The sequence below is a fragment of the Suillus fuscotomentosus genome (genome assembly GCF_016647785.1).
Source record: "Suillus fuscotomentosus strain FC203 chromosome Unknown F5891scaffold_6, whole genome shotgun sequence".
In the NCBI taxonomy this organism is placed as follows: domain Eukaryota; kingdom Fungi; phylum Basidiomycota; class Agaricomycetes; order Boletales; family Suillaceae; genus Suillus; species Suillus fuscotomentosus.
Genome location: NW_024539518.1, coordinates 463,389 through 484,703, shown reverse-complemented (window position 1 = coordinate 484,703; position 21,315 = coordinate 463,389). Strand labels below are relative to the sequence as shown.

General features: G+C 48.0%; 9 protein-coding genes across 9 annotated transcripts; 8 read left to right on the top strand and 1 right to left on the bottom strand.

The window, feature by feature from the left end:
* The first annotated feature begins 1,314 nt into the window (after positions 1-1,314).
* Positions 1,315-3,318, top strand: F5891DRAFT_624986 (MFS general substrate transporter). The gene is made up of 11 exons (XM_041372518.1): positions 1,315-1,649; positions 1,700-1,724; positions 1,779-1,834; positions 1,887-1,908; positions 1,961-2,283; positions 2,338-2,401; positions 2,454-2,580; positions 2,632-2,760; positions 2,812-2,920; positions 2,969-3,156; positions 3,204-3,318. Exons 1-11 carry the CDS (start codon positions 1,381-1,383, stop codon positions 3,281-3,283), a joined length of 1,392 nt encoding a protein of 463 aa, XP_041231326.1. The 5' UTR covers positions 1,315-1,380; the 3' UTR covers positions 3,284-3,318.
* A 1,230-nt stretch (positions 3,319-4,548) lies between these two features.
* F5891DRAFT_1161850 (Fibrillarin-domain-containing protein) lies at positions 4,549-5,986 on the top strand (the record flags this gene model as incomplete). The annotated part of the gene is made up of 6 exons (XM_041365268.1): positions 4,549-4,562; positions 4,651-4,727; positions 4,777-5,213; positions 5,266-5,350; positions 5,404-5,700; positions 5,761-5,986. 6 exons carry the CDS (start codon positions 4,549-4,551, stop codon positions 5,781-5,783), a joined length of 933 nt encoding a protein of 310 aa, XP_041231325.1. The 3' UTR covers positions 5,784-5,986.
* On the top strand, positions 5,975-9,616 carry F5891DRAFT_1006338 (glycosyltransferase family 39 protein). The gene is made up of 13 exons (XM_041360421.1): positions 5,975-6,471; positions 6,530-6,932; positions 6,985-7,093; positions 7,146-7,211; positions 7,263-7,356; positions 7,411-7,564; positions 7,649-7,971; positions 8,006-8,231; positions 8,281-8,598; positions 8,651-8,713; positions 8,766-8,809; positions 8,859-9,062; positions 9,115-9,616. Exons 1-13 carry the CDS (start codon positions 6,112-6,114, stop codon positions 9,136-9,138), a joined length of 2,388 nt encoding a protein of 795 aa, XP_041231324.1. The 5' UTR covers positions 5,975-6,111; the 3' UTR covers positions 9,139-9,616.
* On the top strand, positions 9,617-11,446 carry F5891DRAFT_1006335 (mitochondrial pyruvate dehydrogenase E1 component beta subunit). The gene is made up of 6 exons (XM_041360420.1): positions 9,617-9,817; positions 9,880-10,152; positions 10,201-10,539; positions 10,596-10,724; positions 10,787-11,035; positions 11,089-11,446. Exons 1-6 carry the CDS (start codon positions 9,776-9,778, stop codon positions 11,248-11,250), a joined length of 1,194 nt encoding a protein of 397 aa, XP_041231323.1. The 5' UTR covers positions 9,617-9,775; the 3' UTR covers positions 11,251-11,446.
* Positions 11,425-14,381, top strand: F5891DRAFT_1006331 (oligomeric complex COG6). The gene is made up of 11 exons (XM_041360419.1): positions 11,425-11,890; positions 11,940-12,070; positions 12,119-12,316; positions 12,370-12,537; positions 12,589-12,928; positions 12,980-13,116; positions 13,172-13,247; positions 13,296-13,553; positions 13,605-13,697; positions 13,747-13,815; positions 13,867-14,381. The coding sequence occupies exons 1-11, from the start codon at positions 11,471-11,473 to the stop codon at positions 14,188-14,190; spliced, it is 2,214 nt and encodes a 737-aa protein (XP_041231322.1). The 5' UTR covers positions 11,425-11,470; the 3' UTR covers positions 14,191-14,381.
* A 976-nt stretch (positions 14,382-15,357) lies between these two features.
* On the top strand, positions 15,358-16,506 carry F5891DRAFT_942804 (uncharacterized protein; the record flags this gene model as incomplete). Its single annotated transcript, XM_041374445.1, has 1 exon — positions 15,358-16,506. The coding sequence occupies one exon, from the start codon at positions 15,358-15,360 to the stop codon at positions 16,504-16,506; it is 1,149 nt and encodes a 382-aa protein (XP_041231321.1).
* Positions 16,507-16,639: 133 nt separating this feature from the next.
* F5891DRAFT_1006329 (P-loop containing nucleoside triphosphate hydrolase protein) lies at positions 16,640-18,923 on the top strand. The gene is made up of 7 exons (XM_041360418.1): positions 16,640-17,020; positions 17,089-17,154; positions 17,213-17,266; positions 17,316-18,066; positions 18,124-18,382; positions 18,430-18,472; positions 18,529-18,923. Exons 1-7 carry the CDS (start codon positions 17,013-17,015, stop codon positions 18,539-18,541), a joined length of 1,194 nt encoding a protein of 397 aa, XP_041231320.1. The 5' UTR covers positions 16,640-17,012; the 3' UTR covers positions 18,542-18,923.
* Positions 18,924-20,434, top strand: F5891DRAFT_1006327 (phosphotyrosine protein). The gene is made up of 2 exons (XM_041360417.1): positions 18,924-19,314; positions 19,415-20,434. Exons 1-2 carry the CDS (start codon positions 19,312-19,314, stop codon positions 19,955-19,957), a joined length of 546 nt encoding a protein of 181 aa, XP_041231319.1. The 5' UTR covers positions 18,924-19,311; the 3' UTR covers positions 19,958-20,434.
* F5891DRAFT_943060 (P-loop containing nucleoside triphosphate hydrolase protein) lies at positions 20,261-21,223 on the bottom strand (the record flags this gene model as incomplete). The annotated part of the gene is made up of 6 exons (XM_041374458.1): positions 20,261-20,344; positions 20,412-20,701; positions 20,756-20,857; positions 20,917-20,983; positions 21,044-21,120; positions 21,178-21,223. The coding sequence occupies 6 exons, from the start codon at positions 21,221-21,223 to the stop codon at positions 20,261-20,263; spliced, it is 666 nt and encodes a 221-aa protein (XP_041231318.1).
* Between the last annotated feature and the right edge of the window lie 92 nt (positions 21,224-21,315).

The window sequence follows — 21,315 nt, the reverse complement described above, 5'->3', positions numbered from 1 at the left end:
CTAGTATTACCTTTGGTGCCTGTTGTATCTGCTGGTATATTCAGAGTCGTGATATTCCCATATCTAGGAGAAAGTAGAAAAGTAGCTGATGTTTAATGACTACAATTAGTCTACAAAGATCACGAGTCAGTTACGTAAGCTTGGCTTTTACTTCTTGTTTGCATTTCATCAACCTACCGAGCGCAACTTGTGTTTAAGCGACGGAGGAGTGGGCCAGCGATTTCATCCACTATCTTGGCTCGAGGCTGCAACTGGATCAGGATCATATCGATGAGCCATGATGGTAGATTAGGTACGTTCAAAGTTGGGCGCACACGCACACGACCTCCCTCGCACATACACCACTGCCCGTTTTGTACTTGGTACGACCCTACTGAAAACACATCAAACTCGATGGCCCGTCTCCGAACGTCACGCCAGCAATACCTTCACTCGTATCTCTTGCTTATGGTTTTAATTTTGACTCACTTACCTCGCCTTTCTTCCGCTTGCCTATTACAAGCACGACTCTGTTCTCTGATAGCTCAATCTGCGCCAAAAGTTCCCAGACCAAGTCGTCGGTCCAGACAATCTCCGGGATCGTGACGCCAGCCAGTATCTTCTTCCCCGTATGCACGGATTACAATGACGAGTCACAGCGAGTAGTAGGTGAGAATCAATTGTTAACTTTTAGTTTGATTTTCATATTATCTAATTATGCAAAATACATTTTAGGTAGCGTCTTGTGTGCGAAGGGGTTGTACGGTGCGTGTGCGGTGTGCGTGTGCGCCCAACTTTGAACGTACCTATTGCAAACAAAAATAGTCATTGGATTCAAATTTGCTGGCCTTCCTGGCATAAGTCATGAGGCCTTGAGGGCCCAATGCCTCACCCTTGAAACTTGAATGCGCTATATGACGATTTAGCGCGCACTTGAAGTTGTGCGGGTATCATATAAAGTTTTTGAAAGAGGTGAAACAGCCAACACGATATTTCACTACGAGACTGATCAGTCAAGGATATCATACTATCAGGTCTCTGAGCCTTCGAATCGTCACTGATGGCAGTTTCATTGGCAAAGCACAGGCTATATATAATGGGCCTGCCTGCCAATCGGCTCGATTTCTTCCCTTGACCAGCGAAGGCCAGCAAATGTAATGTCATTTTTTTTGGTCATTGTATGCGTGGCCTCATCAAATGAGAATGGAATACACGGTACTAGTCCCGATGCGGCCCCTCGGGGTTTTGAAAATAGCTATAGGGAGGATCCAGGTGTCCCGGAGAGTACAATATGCAAATGACGTTGGCAGCATGGTTTTCACATACCAGTTCAGTTGCTCCTTCCCTCCTACTCTTCGTTGGGTCTGACCTCTTCCCTGCGTAAAGTTGGCAGGAGAAGCCATGTCCGAGAAGTCACTAAGTATAGAGGTCTTGCAGGGCATTGACTCTGCGTCCGAAGTCTTGTCGTACGATGGGCAGAAGACAAGAGAGGCTGTTGAGCCGGAAATTCTGGATGAACAACTTTTTCAGAAGCACGTAACACATCTTGGTGAAGCACCAGATGGAGGATTAAGGGCATGGCTTGTGGTTTTTGCGCGAGTACACTTCCAGTCCATTGAACAGTCACTGACGTCTTTGCGTTGCAGCGCCGGATTGGTTATGTTCTCTACGTGAGCTGCTCCTAATTATTCCATGGTTTAGCTCAAGAAGGTTCAATCAGGCTTGGTTTTTTACTTTCATGGGGTGTGAGTAAGGTGTACCATTACACACTCACAATTTCTACAATTTTCTACCTTCAGATCTTCCAAGCCTATTATGAGGAGAATCTACTACTCCACACTTCTCCTTCAACTATGTAAGGCGCTAGGTTCGTTTAGTTGCAACCTTGCATGGCTGATTTCACCCAGAGCATGGATCGGTTCTACGCAGGTATGTTTACTTCTTGGTCTGATAAACCTGCATAACTCACTTGTCCTGCTAGTATGCGTTCATGTGCCTTCCTTCGCTTGCAACGGGGCGAATGTTTGACCTGGGATATTTCAAAATACCGTTCTTCGCCGCTAGCTGCGTCCTCGTCGCGTGCACCTTCCTAACCGCGGAATGCACTAAATTTTGGCAGCTCTTCCTGACACAGGGTGTCGGTCTGGGAGTGAGCTGCGGTTTTCTATTCAGTCCCGCAGTCGTCATCGTGTCACATTGGTTCTCCAAGAGACGTGGCTTGGCTTTGTCGCTCACCACCGTTGGGACTGCGCTTGGCAGCATCGTGTTTCCTGTGATGGCACAAAATTTGATTCCATTAATTGGGTGAGTCTGTTCGATTAATTGAAGAACAATTCATATACGCTCATACAATTACAGGTTTCAATGGACAGTTCGGGTGTTTGGATTCATTCTGATGGCTACCCTGGGGACAGCCAATGCAGTATGTTGTCAGCACCTGTAGATGCCTCTTCCTTTGACGCATTTCCTTTAAGTTACTGAAACGACGACTCCCGCCCGTCAACGTTCGTGGGGGACTCTTCAATCTCAAAGCATTCCGCAACAAGGCATTTACCGTCTATTGTATCTCTGGAATCATGACACTTTTAGGTTTTTATACAGGTATGACTGTTGTGCCTATCATAGTGGTTCCTGATATTTTGGTTCCATCAGAGTTAATATATCTCTCTGTGAGCGCTACAGCAATTGGCGTCTCAACAGATTTTTCATTTTATATACTCGCGATCGCCAATGCAGCATCTGCATTGCGTGTATCATTTGGGCTGATGTCAGATAGAATCGGTAGGTCTCGATAGCTGTGGACTGTGATAACATCAGTTGATGATTTGACAGGTGCTATCAACACCATGGTAATTTTGACTACTGTGACGGGAATTGCGACAATCGCTTGGCCATTTGCTAAAAATGAACCCGAGCTTATTGCAATTGCCGCCATTTATGGGTACGCGCCGCACTTGTTCACAACCAGCTGCTCGACTCACTCGTCCAGTTTCTCCCTCGGAGCATATGTATCTCTTTACTCTGTACCTCTTGTAGCAATGGGACATATGGAAGACGCGGGACGTCGAGTGGGAATGTTCGTGTCCCTCCTTGCCATTGGAGGCGTTGCAGGTCCTCCGATATCAGGCGCTATCAGTACCACGACAGGGGGTTTCGCTGCCGCGGGTTATTATTCAGGTAAGTTTATGACGCGCGATCCTTGAGTGGACATTGACCTTGCTCAGGTGGCATCATTATATTTGGTGTTGTATTGCTACTTGTGGCGCGGTATCTCCATCTTGGACGGCTATGGGGCAAGTTTTGAACGATCGTTCAGTGAGGCGAATATAGCATTACCAATGCGCTCTAGAATGGCACAAATGGAGTGAATGATTTATGGGTGGTGCCGGGCACCATCAACGCTCCATGTCAATTGTAATAATTTGTTGACCATGGAAGATGGGCCAAGGCTCGGGCTTTTTAGTTTTATCTGTCTGATTGGTGAACAAAATGAAGACAGATGCAATATATTGTCCGGCACTTTCGACATGGTTTTCAACATTTAAAAGGGAGCCCCTCATTTTAAGCTATCGTTTAAGTGACCAACGCAGGATTCTGAAACGAGTCCTCTATTCCCAGATCTCGAATGCTTGACCGACAGTAAAATTTGTTTAGAAGCAGTCCCGTTGATCAACCGAGCAACAAACTTCTAACTCACACATGGTGCCATCAACCATACCGCAACGATGTGAAAGTAGAACCACGACTCACTGTCGCACTAGAAACATATATAGATGAGCTACCTCACCGGTGAGTTATGTGTTTAAATTCAGGATGCAAACTACTCATACTCACGCAGTTTTTATCAGGGCAGTGCTTGCAATTTGATTTACGCACGCAAAAGATAGGACATGCTCCAACGTTGGCGTCGGCGTCAGCATCAGTGGGCCTGGCAGATATTGATACTGCCAAAGTAGCAACAATAGCGAGAACAAATGGGAAACGCATTGTTTGCGAGTATGTGATATCTATGGGATGAAACAAATCTGAGGATAGCAGGAACCGGACGCCTGGCTTTTATGTGCTGGAATCGTTCTTCATGACAATTAGAACCTATGAAATCCTCATTTGAACAGAACGCCAGCAGATTGCCACCTCAGGCTTATCCTGTGAGGGGTAATTTGGTGTGGGACGACTGTACTATCCACTCCCACATAAGAAAGTCGGTGAAATGGTTCTGATTGAGGGCCGGGCGCCGAGGGCCGGGTCTGTAACCAGACCAGAAACGCAGACGCTATGATATTCCGTTATTAATTCAGGATGTCACAGATTTGGACGCACTGGGTCAAAACTCTTGATTTACCTATTCCATAATTCTGGTTCAGGCCCAGGAGTGATGAGAACGTTGTCCATTTATCAACTGAGAGATTGTGGCTCGAGGCTTGAGCTTGAAAGCTTGAAAGCTGTTGCTGGAGCGTGACACAAATGTGACAAATTGTCACAGTATGTACAATCAGGCACGAACCAAGGTTTGCTGAAAATTTTGAAGACCACTGCGAGGCAACTGCAAGATTATTTGCACAACTTGTAATGGCATTTGGTATGTTAACATCTTTTATGCTGTCTATAAAAGTATTCTTTGTCTAATCTATGACTCGCAGGAGCATCAGGAAATCGTGGTGGATTTGGTAGAGGAGGAGGACGCGGGGGAGCTGGTGGTGGACGTGGAGGAGGTGGAGAAGGTAGGGGAGGCAGAGGAGGCGGCCGTGGTACGTTCATGTTTCACTTTATATCATGCCTGTTTGAACCAATGTTCAGGCGGTGGTCGTGGTGGAGGCTTCCAAAGTCGTGGTGGGCGAGGTGGAGATCGCGGCGGTCGGGGTGGAGGTGGTCGTGGTGGAGGTCGTGGCCGTGGTCGTGGAGGCCCTGGTGGTGGAGCCAGGGGCGGTGCAAAGGTTATTCTCGAACCTCATAGACATCCAGGTGTCTTCATCGCCAAGGGGAAAGACCATCTACTTGTCACGAAGAACCTTGTCCCAGGAGAAAGTGTCTATGGTGAGAAGCGGATATCCATTGAAGGTGGTGTCGACGACACAAAGATCGAGTATCGCGTCTGGAACCCTTTCCGGAGTAAGTTGGCAGCAGGTGTATTGGGCGGTATGGATAAAATTTTCATTGAACCTGGAAAGAAGGTTCTATACCTCGGTGCTGCCAGCGGCACGAGTGTAAGTCACGTAGCAGATATCGTTGGTCCTGTGAGTCGCCTTCCTCATTTTCTAACAATACTGGTGTTAAACATGGTTATAGGAAGGTGTTGTTTATGCTGTCGAATTTTCGCCACGATCAGGGCGTGATCTGATCAATATGGCGAAAAAGCGAACAAATGTCATTCGTGAGTACTTCCAAACTGTAGGCTACAGCTGAAGAGAACAGTATTTACTATAGCCATCGTGGAGGACGCCCGCCTTCCTAACAGGTACCGCATGCTGGTGTCAACTGTAGACGTCATATTCGCAGACGTTGCACAGCCCGATCAAGCACGTATTGTCATCCACAATGCGCAGTTCTTCCTCAAAGATGGTGGCCACGTGGTCATCTCTATCAAAGCTAGCTGTATAGATTCAACAGCAGCACCTTCCGCTGTTTTCGTGCAGGAAGTACAAAAACTACGAGAAAACAAGTTCAAACCTATTGAACAAATTACCCTCGAGCCCTACGAGCGTGACCATGCTATGGTTGCTGGTTAGTAGTATCCCCATCTTTTCAGTTGCTATTTGTGCCTGACATTGCTTGATCATATAGCTCAATACCAACGACACACATAAAATGTACATGCACTTGCTGCCTGCTATGAATCATCTTGTTAGCTGGTATCATCATTTGTCGTAAAAAGTATTTGTGCTCATATCCTCGACACAAATTTGTGCTTTTACTTAATTATTGGAAACCTCTGTATCTGAACGATGTGGACGTACAAGCCTTTGTGAATATTTGAAACGTGTCACGTCAATAGGCAGTGCTTCGATCCAATACTGGTTGGTATCATGTAAGGTTGCGACAAGGGCCAGCTCATCACTCCCGCGAGACTCATCAACTTCCCAAAGCTCCATAGGGCTTGTTCGGTCGAAAAACACTAACGCAAGAAGAGGGCAAATGAGACCCTCTCAAGTCCAAATAGACTTTGGTACACCGCCCGGAACGCCTCCACGCACATCTTCTGAATTTGAAGAAATTCCATATCCTGTCACGCATCCATCTTACTTTAAAACCGTTCACAGCTACAAACACGAGGAATCATTGCCATTGCATCACATGAACGAGGATACATCCACAAGGCGGAGGGTGGCTAGAGGACCCGGAAGCAGCGGTGGGTTTATGAGCGGTGATGAGCATGAAAGTGAAATGCACTACGACGACGACGGAAAGGATGTATACTCAAAACCAAGTCCTGCCAGGAGCCGTGTCAGCAGCGGGCGTGTCCACAGGCCTCCTCCTCCGCCTCCAACTTCGATAGTACGTACCTCTCGCTGTCGAGGCCTGCTGCCCATCCTGACTCTGAGCGTTCGCCCAGAGTGAATTCATATCTCAGAACCTAGAGCATCTCCCACCTGTCATCTACACTCTGCTCTCATGTTGGACCCGCTTCCACAAAATAGGCCATGCCAACACTGTTGTTTGGGATGAAGCGCATTTTGGCAAATTCGGGTCCCATTACCTCAAACGCGAGTTTTACTTCGATGTCCACCCTCCGCTCGGCAAGATGCTCGTCGGCCTTGCAGGTTTACTATCGGGTTACAACGGAAACTTCGAATTCAAAAGCGGAGTGGTGTACGATGAAAGTGTCCCATACGTGGCCATGCGGGTTATGATGGCGACGTTCGGGGTGGCTTTGGTTCCGTTAGGGTGGTATACTGCAGTCGAATTGGGAATGAGCTCATGGTCTTGTCATCTGGTTGCGCTCATGGTTTTGTGCGGTGAGTGTCAGGTCCGAAAATAAACGTCGTTTGCTTCATGTTCTGGCTGCAGATGTTGCCTGGTTGGCTATATCGCGGTTCATTCTACTGGATTCCATGCTCCTGTTTTTCACTTTCACAACAGTTTTTTTGCTCACCAAATTTCACAACCAACAATATCAGTATGTGTTAGACCCACCATTACATGCGGCTCAATGCTGAAGCTTGCAACAGGTCATTCTCTTTCGATTGGTGGATGTGGCTTGCATTTACAGGTATTTCCATCGGCTGTGTGACCAGGTCTGCCCCCTTCTTCAGCTTCCCAATTGCTTTTTCGTTAACTTATCCTAGTGTGAAATGGATTGGATTATTCGTGACTGCTGTGGTTGGCTTGTACACCATCGAAGATCTTTGGGAGAAATTTGGCGATCTTCGCATGACCAATGTCAGCCTGACCACTTTTCGTGACGCTGTTCCTATAAACTGATACCTTCAACAGCGAGATCAAATTCGACACTGGGCAGCTCGCGTGCTCTGCCTAATTATCCTCCCGATCCTGGTGTATATGTTATCCTTCAAGCTGCATTTCATGATCCTAAACCATTCGGGTCCTGGCGACTCTACGATGAGTTCGTTATTCCAAGCCCACTTAGGTCGGCAATGATTTTGGCAAGAACCCACGGGGTTTGTTCGATTCCTTGCGTATATTGGAATTGTACCATTGACGAGATACCCAGAAATTGCGTTTGGCTCAAGAGTTACTTTGAAAGGCATGGGCTGGGGCGGAGGTCTCCTGCACTCCCACGTTCAAACCTATCCCGTTGGTTCAGGCCAGCAGCAGGTTACTTGCTATCACTACAAAGATGATAACAACCATTGGACTATCCTTCCCACTTGGGAAGCGCCTGAATACAATCCAAACGGCGAGTTACAGTTCCTCCAGGATGGTGATGTTATTCGCTTGCAGCATGTACCGACAACACGACACTTGCACTCGCACACAGTAGCAGCACCCGTGACGAAGCTTAACAACGAAGTCTCTGGCTATGGTAACTCGACCGTTGGGGATTTTCCACGACTACTGGGTCGTCGAGGTCGTCGATGATATCAAGCAGGGCCCCAGAGAGCACGTGACGAAAATCCATTCACTCACAACGAGATTGAGGTTCAAACACCAGGCTCTAGGATGCTATCTGTACGCTGCGAATGCAGTCTTACCTCAATGGGGCTTTAAACAGCTTGAGGTCAGCTGCACCAAGGAGGACAACCCAGATGACATGCACACATACTGGAACGTGGAGAGTCACTGGAACGACCGCTGTGAGCTACAGTGCCATTTCCTGATGTAACTCTGATGTTGGTATTTCAGTGCCTCTTGGTGATGCGAAATTTTACAAGTCCCCATTCCTCCGTGATTTCTGGCATCTCAATGTGGCCATGATGACTTCCAACAATGCACTTATCCCCGATCCAGACAAGGAGGATATCCTTGCGTCAGCTCCCACTGACTGGCCTTGGATGCGGCTAGGCCTCAGGATGTGTGGCTGGGGCGATAATCAAACAAAGTACTACCTTCTTGGCACGCCTGTAATCTGGTGGGGCGGTACAGTCAGCCTGATAGTCTTTGTTATTGTCCTTGGCATCTACTTATTCCGCCACCAACGCAAGTACATTGATATGACTCTTCGTAAGCTCACTTATCATCTGTCTCATAAGCATGCGCTAATGTATCGTTTCAGAACAATGGAATCATTTCTTGTATGTCGGAAAGATCGCCGGTTATGGATGGTTCCTGCATTACGGTGAGCCTTGAACATCTCTGTTCAATCTAGGAACTCATAACTCGTTTTAAAGTCCCGTTCTTTATCATGGGCCGTGTCACATATGTTCATCACTATGTACGTGTCTGTGTTGAAGCTGGAAGACACCTATTAACCAATCGATTAGCTTCCCACTCTTTACTTTTCCGTTCTCATGTTCGCACACCTTCTTGACCATTTCATTTTCTCAGCACGCTGGAAAGACAGCACAAAGCGTGTCGCTTTCGGTATTTGCGCATTCTTGATCGTCGGAAATTTCTGGTGGTTCAGGGGAATGGCATGGGGCATTGATGGACCAATCAACGACCACTGGGGCCTCCTGTGGCGTAAAGTAAGTCCAAGTTTGTTCGATTCTTAGGACTCGGTTAACTTCCGATCAATAGACTTGGAATATATATAATGCATAGGTTCTCAGGCGGACTCTGTATATCGACAGTGCCTGCCCAGTGAGAGGCTTGATGCGTTTGCTATTATGTCCAATAGAACATCTCAATTTCGCTAGTTTCATTCGTGAAGTATCGAAGCCCAGTGGCTATTAATGATACTGGCCAGTGCTACTGCGTTCAAATGACTTTGGGGCAGAGGCTTGCTATGGACCTCGCACCACCAAAGTGGACCAATGTTTCCCTAGGCGGGCGCCACTCACATGGCACGCGCGACAGCTCTCACCAGCAATCGACGTGATAAGATTACCGCTAGACAAAGTCAGGGATCATCGATCACTGTTGAGTGCCTACACACCAAAACTTCAGGATATGTACAACAATAAAGTATGGAGTCATCGTATGTGACTAGGATCACACCATGCTAAGTACTAGTCAATATTTATTACTCTGCAGGCGGCCGATTAGGAATTATTCCTTGACAATGGTGTGGATTGTGGCTGTGCAAGGCATAATTATTTCCTTCCGCTCGAGCCCGACTTACGTATTCAGTTTTGGGAGGTCAAAGTTCGCGTCTCTATCGTCGGTTCATACACGTCCGCCTCTCTTCCAGCTCTTTTCCATTCCCTAGTTCTCGTCGTCGTCGTCGTCGTCCTCAACAATGGCTTCTCTTGCACGGTTCCGTCCTGCTACTCGTCGTATTGTCAGTCCAGCCAGTCTCCTTATTTTGTGAGAAAACTGACTTCGTGTGTCTTTCTTTCACAGCCTGCCTTTGCGCGAGCCATTCAGACGTCCGCAGACACCACTCAACTGCAAGACACCATCGAGGACCACTCAAAACCGTTTACCGTAAAACTCCATGAGGAGTCTTTCCGCGCGTATCGATGCGAGACTCCATCTTTTGAGGTTGAGGTGAAAAAGGATGAGCTCCTGAAAATGTACAAGGACATGCAAACGATGCGCCGGATGGAAATGGCTGCTGATGCCCTTTATAAGGCCAAGCTTATCCGCGGTTTCTGCCATTTAGCTATTGGCCAGGTATTTGGTATTCTCAGCTGAATAACATAGTATTGACCATGTTCCCAGGAAGCCGTCTCTGTTGGTCTTGAGTATGGTATTAAGCCTGAAGACCGTGTCATTACTGCATACCGGTGTCACCCCTTCGCTGTTATGCGTGGTGGCACCATCAAGGGTGTTATTGCAGAGTTGCTTGGGCGCCAGGCCGGCATGTCTCACGGCAAGGGTGGCTCTATGCACATCTTCACTCCCTCGTTCTTTGGTGGTAATGGTATCGTCGGTGCCCAAGTTCCCGTAGGAGCTGGTATCGCGTTCGCACAAAAGTACCTGGGCAAGAACACTGCAACATTTGCTCTCTACGGTGATGGTGCAAGTAACCAAGGACAAGTGTTTGAGGCATTCAACATGGTATGAGTGTTTCAAGACATGAATAAACATCGTCTAATCAATATATTTGCACATAGGCTAAACTTTGGGATCTCCCTGCTGTCTTTGTTTGCGAGAACAACAAGTACGGAATGGGTACCTCTGCCGAGCGTAGTTCATCCAACACTGAATACTTTACTCGTGGTGACAAGATTCCCGGTCTCCAGGTAAACACATTTCCTCTCGTCCTTGCAAGATTTAAATATTACTCATCTTCGAATGTCTTCAGGTCAACGGCATGGACATCATCGCTTCCAGACACGCTGTGCAATACGCTCGCAAGTGGGTAACGGAAGGCAATGGCCCACTTCTTATGGAGTTTGTCACTTACCGCTACGGCGGTCACTCGATGTCCGACCCTGGTACCACTTACCGTACCCGTGAGGAGGTTCAGCGTATGCGTAGCACCCAGGATCCTATCCGCGGTCTCCAGCGCTACATCGAGGAGTGGGGTCTTGCCACTGAGCAGGAGCTCAAGGTTCGTTGACATTCGCTTCTCATTGAATTATGTTCATGATCTTGTTCGCATAGCAACTTGACAAGGACGCCAAGGCCGAGGTTGACCAGGCTGTCGAGGAAGCTAAACAGTCCCCTGAGCCACTAACCAAGGACCTCTGGACAGACATCTACTACAAGGGCACGGAACCATCATCCATGCGTGGTCGTGAGCGTGAGGAGGTGCACCACTACTGATTGGCGGGTTTCTTGTTAGTAATACATTAGACTTTATCACTTGCTACGTTCTACGTTAGGTATATTCATTGATGGTGCTTCACCAACAAATGCGCTATATTTGCACCATGAATGCTTTGATTTCGATATACAAGTGCAAGAAAGTTTCGTGGGTTTGGTCCTTGCAAATGAATTCTGAGGTCTTTGCGTATGTGTGGTGACTTTGCCGAACTGAAACTGCATGTCCGTTCAAGCACGCTCGCCTGTACCTCCACCTAGTTCCTTGTCTGTTCCGTCTCGAAATGCAGGCACCCCAGTTTCTGCGTCGCAGACTCGGAATCCAATAACAATCCGCCTGCGCAAAATCTTGGGTACAAACTTTACCGATGAAGCAACAACAGAAGCGCTCCAGACGCTGTCAGAACTGTATGGGACCCAATCTACAGTGTCAGTATCAGACTCCAAAGCGCAGACAAACGGTACAGATTCAGACGATAATTGGAGTGATGAAGATGTAGACGTTGGGCTAGCCGTCCAGGACGACAGTGCATGCTTGAACGAGACGGCGTCGAGGGCACGCAAGAATCTTCGCCGAGATCTGGAAAACAAACTTGCACAAGGAAGCCAGCAATTTCTTCAAGCATTTAGCGAAGTGGATCAAGTGTGTGATGGTCGGACGCATCATTGAGAATCGTCTAATCAAGCTGTAGAAACTTGATGACCTGCAGAATCACGTTGCTGCCATGCGCGTTGCTTGTGACGAAGCGGAGACCCAGCTGAGGCTATCAAACGAAGCAAGCCAGTCTCTACTTGATCGCGCGGAGAGCTTGAGGAGTGAAAGGTATTATATTTGTGCCTTGGAAGGTATTTCTACTAACAGATAATACAGGGAGGAGGTTGAGGCGCGCAAATCTATTGTCATGCTCTTCCTAAACCGCTTCACGCTAAATGATGAAGAGGCCGAAGCTATAACCTCACGAGATGTTCCCATTGGCCCCCGCTTTTTTGAGGCAATGAACAAGACAGAGCGTATCCGCAATGACTGCAGAGTACTCATGTCAGGCGAAGACGGACCGACAAAAGCTGGGTAAGTAACATCTTGTAACCCCCGGTGATATTATGTAAATAGCACTCTTGCAGACTGGACATCATGGCCTCCACTTCTTCCTACCTTGAACAAGGCTACGAGAAGATATATCGCTGGTGTTCCTTTCAATTCCGCCAGATGGGGCGCGACGCCCAGCTGGAAGTTGACTCGACTATGCAGCAAGCCATCTCTCGCCTCTCTCAGCGTCCAGAGTTACTCTCGTATGTACCCGCTATTGGTAGATTTTTAATCTCTTCAATATCTGTCCACAGTGAAGCTCTTACTTTCCTGACGCAGACCCGCCAAACAGGTCTGCTGAGTGCATTTCTGGATGCATTGACTCGAGGTGGCCCGTCAGGTCTTCCGCGTCCCATTGAATTGCATGCACATGATCCTATCAGATATGTTGGTGATATGCTTGCTTGGGTTCACCAGGCTATTGCCGCAGAATGTGAATTTCTGGAAAGCCTGTTTGGTCTTGGAGGGCAAAATGACGATGGCAGAGCAAGGAGAATGGTTGGTGCTGTACGGACATTCAGAGGGAGTGAAGAAGAGGGATGGGTTAAGGAATTGCTTAACTCTGCAGTAACGAAGTTGTGCGTGCCGCTCAAGGTCTGTCTGCCATTTGTCATACAACAAACTGGATTTCATGCGTGTTCCTAGGTGCGCGTGCAGCAGACTGTACGTTCGCAAGAAAGTAGTATCGTCTCGTACAAAGTTGCAAATCTACTGCAATACTACATGCTTACGATGCGGCGCACTATCGGGGAGGATGCTCTTCTGTCGACGACTCTGAGCGAGTGAGTTGCTTCCTCTTGCCCTGCCCACGTGGTACATACTTATTCTTCTTGGTAGAATCACAGATGTGAGTTACAAGGTCTTCTTTGACGCTATCGAAGCCCATGGTCGTGCACTCCTTAGAATTCCCTTGGTAAGTTATTTACAATGAGTTGTTTCATGTTTTTCAAGCAATTATCAGGACTCAGACGACCCATCTTTGACGCCACCTCTCCCAATTCTAGAGCATGCCCAGCTGCTCCGTGAAATCATGCAGGTTTATGATTCCTCTCTTCTTGATGACACCACTGCAGAGCCCGGACAAACTTTTAACCGCATCCTAGATGTGATGCTCGATCCTGCTATGGAAATGTGTGCCGCTGCGGCAGAGGAGAAGGCGAGGTATCGCCCGCAGTGGGATCGGGCGGTGTTCGTGCTTAATTGTTGGTGTTATCTCCAGGTAGGTTCACACTCCTGTTAGACTCCTATCACAGCTAGCTAATCGAAGTAGAATGTGCTGGAGGCGTTCGAGTTCACTTCAGAGAAACGTCACACCATCCAAGAAAAAATCGATGAAAGGGTGAAGTTTTTGGAGGACGAGCATGTAGGTTTGTTTCTTCATATTATGTCCAATTTACTCAGCTGTTATACAGTACGAGAACATTCTAAGAGATGCCTCGTTATATGACACTGTCACCATTATCAAGTCCAAGTCGCCTTCCGTAAGTTCACTATCTTATTCACAACTCGTGCATGTCTAGACCCGATTACAGGATCCGCTGTCTCATGTGCTTTCTGCGCAGAAGCTGCAACCTACCCTTGCGAGATTCTCTCTTTGGCTCTCCAGTCCCGAAGTTGTGCATTCACCACGTCTATCAGCGTTAACATCTCCATCCCTGCATTCTACCATCCACCGCGTGTCTCTGGCTCGCGTGACAAAAGCCTACGCACAACTCTGCGAGGAAGTGAGGAAACCGGAGAATAGATATGAAGCAGCGAGTACCTTGTTGGGCATGGAGAGGCCATTTGGACAGGCTGGAGTGTTGTGGGCCATTTTCGGGTTAGAGGAGGAGAGTGAGGAATCCGCGGCGGACTGAGCTGACTCACTCCAAGGTGATCCGCAGCGTTTGTTAACGGCATGTCTGTATCGAGTTAGGTACATAAGATCGTGATCACAATCAGACGCCGTCCTGCAGATCTACGATATAAGTACCCTTGTACTATTTCAAAACAGTTTGAGGGTAGGCATTTTCCGCTGAACAGATACAATATATCACCGCAAGTAGGCACGTTTATTAGCACATCGCCGTCTCTCCGTCACTGGTAGAATCCCAGATCATATTTAAGAATAACCAATGGATATGTGCAGAGGCATAACATATCAAAAGACTTGGGGATCTCTTCAAGCCCACTGAATCACGGCAGGGGGTACTTCCTGATCCCATCATCCTAGTAACGCCTCTAATAGGGGTATATGTAACGGCATATTCCACTCCGCAGCGAATAATCAAAGGCGGACTTATGTGACGGTCTTGTTCTATTTTTGGCGGCCGCGACTCGTCAGCGACTCCAGAGTACATCGAACTTGACTGATCAAGTCCGAGTTGGAAGTAAGACTGAGTTGTGGAGGTATCATAATTTCTTGACGTGGAGGGAGGGTATACGTAAACACTCGTGGTGACTATGGGGGAATTAAATCATGACGCCCGCTTGAACGTCCTGTTACAGGCAGATTGTCTACGTACTGTGGGCTCATATCTGCACGGGAAACTAAATCTAGCACTGAAAGGGGGTACAGATATCTATGAAACGGGGTAGACTGCTTCTTTGCACGACACAGGAAACCTCGTGTTAATGGATTAGGGATCAGCGGGAACATAATAAGGAGGACTTTGAGTGATATGAATTGATAGTCATGATTGCGTGCTGCGGAACGTAACAGAAAAGTATAATAGATGTCACTGTTGCATGCGGTGCGCCTACAAAAACACCATTTCGTGAGAGTTTTGATGATGGGAAGGGCAAACAAAGTAAACGTTCCCTGACAGTCCGTAGGCGCGAGCTCGAATGTTCTCGAGCTGCGGCTATTAAAGCATCGCGAAAAACCGCATGATATTAGAGTTCGAGTGAGTCATGAACGTGTTGAACTCTAGTCAGAAGGTTACATGGTTCGACAGCTAGCGATCGGAGAATAGATGGTACGAACCGCCTGGATAAATACTGAGGCAACAGGTGAATGGAAGTTCATTCAGTTGACACCCGCAATGTCTCATACTAGTATCGTGTTGATTTTCTCCGCTGCCGTCGCAGTCGCGGCAATCGTCGCCAAAGCTCTCACAACCCCAAAGACAAGGATACACAGCAGTGTCCGCGCCGTCAGGACATTACTGAGTCCTCCTGATATCCCTACTCCGGCGTTATTACGCGCAAGATCCATACCAAACCAGCGTTTGGTGAAGGCGCTCGGTATATCGAGCACCTTTGTCAGTGATGATCCCGGCGTCCATGACAACTTCACTCGCGAAGCGAAAGTCCTAATAGGCGCCGTCAGCGCGAAAGATGGATGGTCAAGGCTCGTTGACGTCGCCGAAACCTGCGTGAACAGGTTCCTTGACGCAGAGAGCCTGGACTACGCCACCTTCGTGCAGTCTGTCACACTCAGTGTCGTATTGGCAGGTCTGCTGGGCACAGATATTGAAGATCTTGACCCCGTGGACGTGGCATTTGTGACAAAAGCCATCAACGACCGTTGGGCACAATCCAAATCGAGCACTACTCTCACTACAGAAGTGCTCGATCGCATCAACCATCACATCATCAGATGGGTTCCAGACCGAACCAATCCTCTCAATCTCATCATCCCCGCATATGAAACAATGTGGCGCGTAGCAGCAATTGCGGTGGTATATTCTAACCGCGATAGTCTGCTACGCGATGCATTTATCTCATACGACGAGAACCCCACTGACGATCAGTTCCGCGCCTTCGCAGACGAAGGGACAAGAGCGCAGCCTAGTGCAGAGGCAATCATATGTGAGGTTCTCCGACTCCACCCCCCGACTCGTCACATCACTCGTGCCGTGGTCGTCCCATGGTGGAAGCGACCGTTCGTCCCATCCATAGATGTGGCAGATATCGAAGAGGCACACAAATCACCTCTCTTCGGAAATGATCCAGAATCCTTCAATCCTATGCGGTTTCACGCGAGCCATGCCGCTCCTAAAAGGGACCAGCTGTATGCCTTTGGGCACGGAAAGCTGAAGTGCGTAGCGGCAAGCTGGGCGCCACCAGCTGCAGCTGTCATCACCGCAAAAATCATGGCTAAATTGGATGACGTTGCTTTCAAGTTGCAGGAAGGACCATGCATTGGGAAAAGGGAAGGATGGGAGGGTTGGTCGATCCAAAGAGTATAACGAACGTTATGTGACACATATTGGACTCATCAGCTATTTCTTGTACTGTAAGCTAGTCACGCAGGCTTGTGATGTTTTACCCGGAGGTCATGAGATATATGCTATTCGATTTGTCAGATCAATGTGGTCCATAAGGAGATACTCAACGTTGACGTGAAAGCGATGCTCGTTCACAATGTCGCGTTTGTCTTGGTAAGGCATTACAGACGTACATAGCCTTCATGTCAAATACAATCCAAGCGATACTTGTCAAGTTGTGAAAAGACGTAGGCCTTCATCGGACGTTTCCTCTCACCAACCGACACTTGCCATGTGGAAGTACATAAAGATCGGAGTTTCAAAAAGGTCGGCTTTGGCCGCTTCAGCCACCGACCCAAGGAAGATGCGGAAAATTTGATCAGTTCGCAGAAGTCAATCGATTACGCTCACCGGACACAACCCACTACATTCCAAGCATAATCGACTACAGTAGTCGAGCCTTGGATACAAAAAAATAGACTATACTCATGTCAGCGTAAGCAATCCGTCCTACTACCGATGCAACTTCGTGCGTTTACTAATATATCGCTCGTGTGGATTTAGAGAAGAAGCGCTCCAGGATGTTGCAGAGAATGAGATCGAGTCCAACTGGGACCAGGTCGTAGATAAGTGCGTCAAATGGATGCTCCGATCTTGCAGAATCCAATCCTGATGCGGTGCCAAACAGCTTCGACAACATGGATTTGAAGGCTGAGCTTCTCCGTGGTGTCTACGCTTACGGGTAGGTGCATTCAGCCTTTGATTATTGTTATATCATCAATATTTCGTAGTTTTGAGAGGCCCTCCGCGATTCAGCAGCGTGCTATCGTCCCCGTTGTAAAGGGTCACGACGTCATTGCTCAAGCACAATCTGGAACCGGCAAGACCGCCACATTCTCCATCTCCATCCTTCAGCAGTTGGATATGTCCATCAAAGGATGCCAAGCCCTTATTTTGGCGCCCACCCGTGAGCTGGCTCAACAGATCCAGAAAGTCGTTATTGCACTCGGTGACTACATGAACATCGAATGTCATGCATGTGTCGGTGGTACGAACGTTCGTGAGGACATGGCCAAGCTCCAGGAGGGTGTGCAAGTCGTTGTCGGCACTCCCGGACGTGTATATGACATGATCAACCGGAGAGCTCTCCGCACTGACACCATCAAGATTTTCTGTCTCGACGAGGCTGATGAGATGTTGTCCCGTGGGTTCAAGGACCAAATCTACGAGCTGTTCCAGCTTCTACCGCAGGAGACTCAAGTAGTACTCCTTTCCGCCACCATGCCCGCCGACGTTTTGGAAGTGACGAAGAAGTTCATGCGTGACCCTGTTCGAATTCTTGTCAAAAGGGATGAACTGACGCTTGAGGGTATCAAGCAATTTTACATCGCTGTGGAGAAGGAGGAATGGAAGTTGGACACTCTTTGCGATCTTTACGAGACTGTAACGATCACGCAAGCCGTCATCTTCTGCAACACAAGGCGGAAGGTTGATTGGTTGACGGAGAAGATGCACTCGCGTGAGTTCACAGTATCTGCTATGGTCAGTAATTGCGGTAGTATCTCAGTTAGGTCCCATCTGATCGCATCTTTTGCCCAGCACGGGGACATGGAGCAGAAGCAGCGTGAAGTTTTGATGAAGGAGTTCCGGTCAGGTTCATCTCGTGTCCTGATCACGACGGATCTCTTGGCCCGTGGGATCGACGTGCAGCAGGTCTCTCTAGTTATCAACTATGACCTGCCGACAAACAGAGAGAACTACATTCACCGCATTGGTCGTGGCGGACGTTTTGGCCGTAAAGGTGTTGCCATCAACTTTGTGACCACAGAAGATGTCAGAATGCTGAGAGATATTGAACGTGAGTACATTTTGCTACTGCATGATTAATGCTAAGACTACGGGCAGAATTCTACAACACTCAAATTGACGAGATGCCTCTTAATGTCGCGTGAGTTTCTTAGTACGGGATTGATTGGGTCTGGGCTCTGACAAGTGTTTTTCCAGCGACCTCATTTAGATTGCCTTCTGTTTTATAGGCCAGGCTGTTACGATGCTGCTCCGAAATTGTTACGTCCATTCTATGATCGCGAAATTTTTTTGACAGTATGCCATGTAAAATGTTTTGGGTCTGCCAAGCTTATGTTTCAATTTTTTCCCTACTTCTCCTTTTTTCGCATTGTGTGTTAGCTGCATACATATCTCACCTGTTTGTGGAAATCTTTCTACACGTTGCACTGCACTTTGGCCCCAGATACGGCTTTCTGAGGGACAATAGCCGGGGACAAGATCCATTGGTTCGGAGCAGTACTGTGGTGTCATGCATAGCCTCGACCGCTTGTTTAGTCGTCCCTGAATCTGCCAGTGTGGATAAAAATTCCATTTGATGATCGAGGTCGCGCAAGGCTGTTCGTGAGTTCTCTCACAGTGTACAGACTTTGTCCTACTTTAGTCCAACCAAAAAGCTCTGCTTCCCCTTATCGAAATCACTAAGCCTGAGTCTGGCCAACCCCGCCCAAGAGCCGTGCCTTCCCGACGTCCGTTGAGGACGCCGTCGGCTCAGGATCGGGCAAATCTCTAACACTGTTACGCAAGGCTGTTTGTCTGCTAATTTCTTACCTACTTCGTTCATAAAGAGGCCATCGATCTCGGTCGGCTAATCTAGTAAGGGTCTCTGCCCCGTGGTACTATTCTCGCACCTATACTACTCCTCTTACCCGAACCACTTTCTTCCTTCAATTTAACAAATTCTAAACTCGTACACTCTCTGCTGCGCTTGTCAAAGTTGTCATGGTGAGTCGTGTTTTAAACAGTCCTTCCTACATTTGAGTACATCCACACTTGCTGGTTGCGTCCCACCGTTTACTTCCCATTATGCTTATATATACTCTAGCACCTGGGGAGGCTCACACTGTCATCACTTAACGGCAGTCACCCTTCTAACATATCCAACTGGTCACCATCACCCATGTCCCAAATCCCTTACCAGCTCCGAACTCCTGGTGCATCAGAAATATTACCAAGGCTATATGTCTCGGACCTCTCTTTCGCAGAGAACCCTGCCGCCCTCGCCACGCTGGGTATAACCCACATCCTCTCCGCAATGCGTGGATACGTCGCAATACCACATGATCTACCCATACATCGTGCTCAATACCCCCTCGAGGATCTTCCATTCTCTGAGCTCGCCGCCCACCTTCCTTCCGCAACTGCCTTCATCCGCAGCGCACTGCACGATCCCAATGCACGGATTCTTGTGCACTGCATGGAGGGAGTGAGCCGCAGCACAAGCGTGGTTTGCTGCATTTCTCATATCGGAGTACGGCTGGACTCCAGCACAAGCTATCAATACGTCAAAACGAGACGAAGATCTGCCAATCCCAATTTTGGATTTGTACAGCAGCTGCAGGAGTATGCAGACACGTTACGGCGTTGATCATGATAGTTGCAGAGGGCAGGAAATATGGACACATGCTTCCGATGGCCATCAGAGGCGTGTTAGAAGATTGCTTGACAAAGCTTGCATCACTCCCTTGCATTTACACATACGCAAAAGTTCTGTATCATCTGTATGCCCAGGACACCCTGGCGCGGGATTTCATTGAACATTTCAGATACAGTACGAGTTCCATAATTGTGCGCATCTTCGGCAATACAGAGTAATAACTATAGTCCCATAACCACAGTAGAATAGAGTACAGCAACTTTATGTATAATGTTGCATATAATATATGTCACATCACGAACAGCATCCCTGTTTATTTGAGGCTCGATTCAGGGCAACGCTTCCATTTGTTGGCTTTGACAGCTTCACTCCTGGAGACTAATAGACCAACATGATGTCAGAGATGGAAGGTGTCAATTGGTTGTCGACTTGAAATAACACTCACTCGATCATCATCAAAAACGCCATGCTTGATCTTATGGAGAATATCGCGCGATGCTGTCTCAAATGCCGTATCAACGTTGCTCCCTGATTTTGCGCTTGCTTCCAAGAATAGCAACCCCTCCTTTCTCGCCCATTCGTTCGCTTCATCTGTCGAAACTTCTCTTCGTCGACTGGATGCGTCTTCTCCTTCCTCATCGCATAGATCAATTTTATTTCCGACCAGTATGCAAGTTAAATGAGGGTCAGCATGCTCTCGTACGTCTGCAAGCCATGACTGCGTGTTAGTAAAACCTGTGTAAGATGATTAGTAGACGACCGGGGATGAATCGGTCATCTTGGACGCACTTTTGCGGGATGTCACGTCATAGACTAATAAGCAGCCCGCGGCACCACGGTAGTATGACCGTGTAATCGACCTGAAGGACTCGGTTCCAGCAGTATCCCAACCTACATAATAACCCACTACATGAAATACGTGTCAGGGGAAACCGGGAAAGGAGACGGACATTGAAGCTTGACAATCTTCCCTTCCTCGGGTATCTCAATTAGCTTGGAGCCAAATTCTACTCCTAGCTAGGGGTAACGGGTGTGTGCGTCAAATTCAACCTATCAGGCATGTGAAAAGCCACGCACAGTTGGGTCGGGGTTTGCCAGAAAACGCTGGTCTGTCAAGCGAACGAGTAAAGATGACTTGCCAACCCCAGCATCGCCTTGTGAATGCAGTCATTGAGCAATCAACCCTTTACCGGAATGCAAGCATGACACACCTGTAATGATAAATTTCAGGACATAGTGCCAAGTAATTCCTGTCATTAGGGCTCTATGTTTCGTGTTCTTTGGATAGTCTAGAAAAACAGGTACAACAATTAGGGAACCAAGCAAAGGGTGAGAGTGGACGTATGAGC

Coding starts and splice junctions, on each gene's coding strand:
- F5891DRAFT_624986 (XM_041372518.1), top strand. CDS start 1,381: ATGTCCGAGAAGTCACTAAGTATAGAGGTCTTGCAGGGCATTGACTCT. Junction 2,761..2,811: donor GCTGATGTCAGATAGAATCG/GTAGGTCTCGAT, acceptor ATGATTTGACAG/GTGCTATCAACACCATGGTA. Junction 2,921..2,968: donor GCAATTGCCGCCATTTATGG/GTACGCGCCGCA, acceptor TCACTCGTCCAG/TTTCTCCCTCGGAGCATATG.
- F5891DRAFT_1006329 (XM_041360418.1), top strand. Junction 17,267..17,315: donor CGTGGTGTCTACGCTTACGG/GTAGGTGCATTC, acceptor AATATTTCGTAG/TTTTGAGAGGCCCTCCGCGA. Junction 18,383..18,429: donor AATGCTGAGAGATATTGAAC/GTGAGTACATTT, acceptor GACTACGGGCAG/AATTCTACAACACTCAAATT.
- F5891DRAFT_1006331 (XM_041360419.1), top strand. CDS start 11,471: ATGTCCGTTCAAGCACGCTCGCCTGTACCTCCACCTAGTTCCTTGTCT. Junction 12,929..12,979: donor AGTTGTGCGTGCCGCTCAAG/GTCTGTCTGCCA, acceptor GCGTGTTCCTAG/GTGCGCGTGCAGCAGACTGT. Junction 13,248..13,295: donor CACTCCTTAGAATTCCCTTG/GTAAGTTATTTA, acceptor AGCAATTATCAG/GACTCAGACGACCCATCTTT.
- F5891DRAFT_1006335 (XM_041360420.1), top strand. CDS start 9,776: ATGGCTTCTCTTGCACGGTTCCGTCCTGCTACTCGTCGTATT. Junction 9,818..9,879: donor GTCCTGCTACTCGTCGTATT/GTCAGTCCAGCC, acceptor TTTCTTTCACAG/CCTGCCTTTGCGCGAGCCAT. Junction 10,153..10,200: donor GCCATTTAGCTATTGGCCAG/GTATTTGGTATT, acceptor CCATGTTCCCAG/GAAGCCGTCTCTGTTGGTCT.
- F5891DRAFT_1006338 (XM_041360421.1), top strand. CDS start 6,112: ATGAGACCCTCTCAAGTCCAAATAGACTTTGGTACACCGCCCGGAACG. Junction 7,972..8,005: donor CTGGCTATGGTAACTCGACC/GTTGGGGATTTT, acceptor TGGGTCGTCGAG/GTCGTCGATGATATCAAGCA. Junction 8,599..8,650: donor GTACATTGATATGACTCTTC/GTAAGCTCACTT, acceptor GTATCGTTTCAG/AACAATGGAATCATTTCTTG.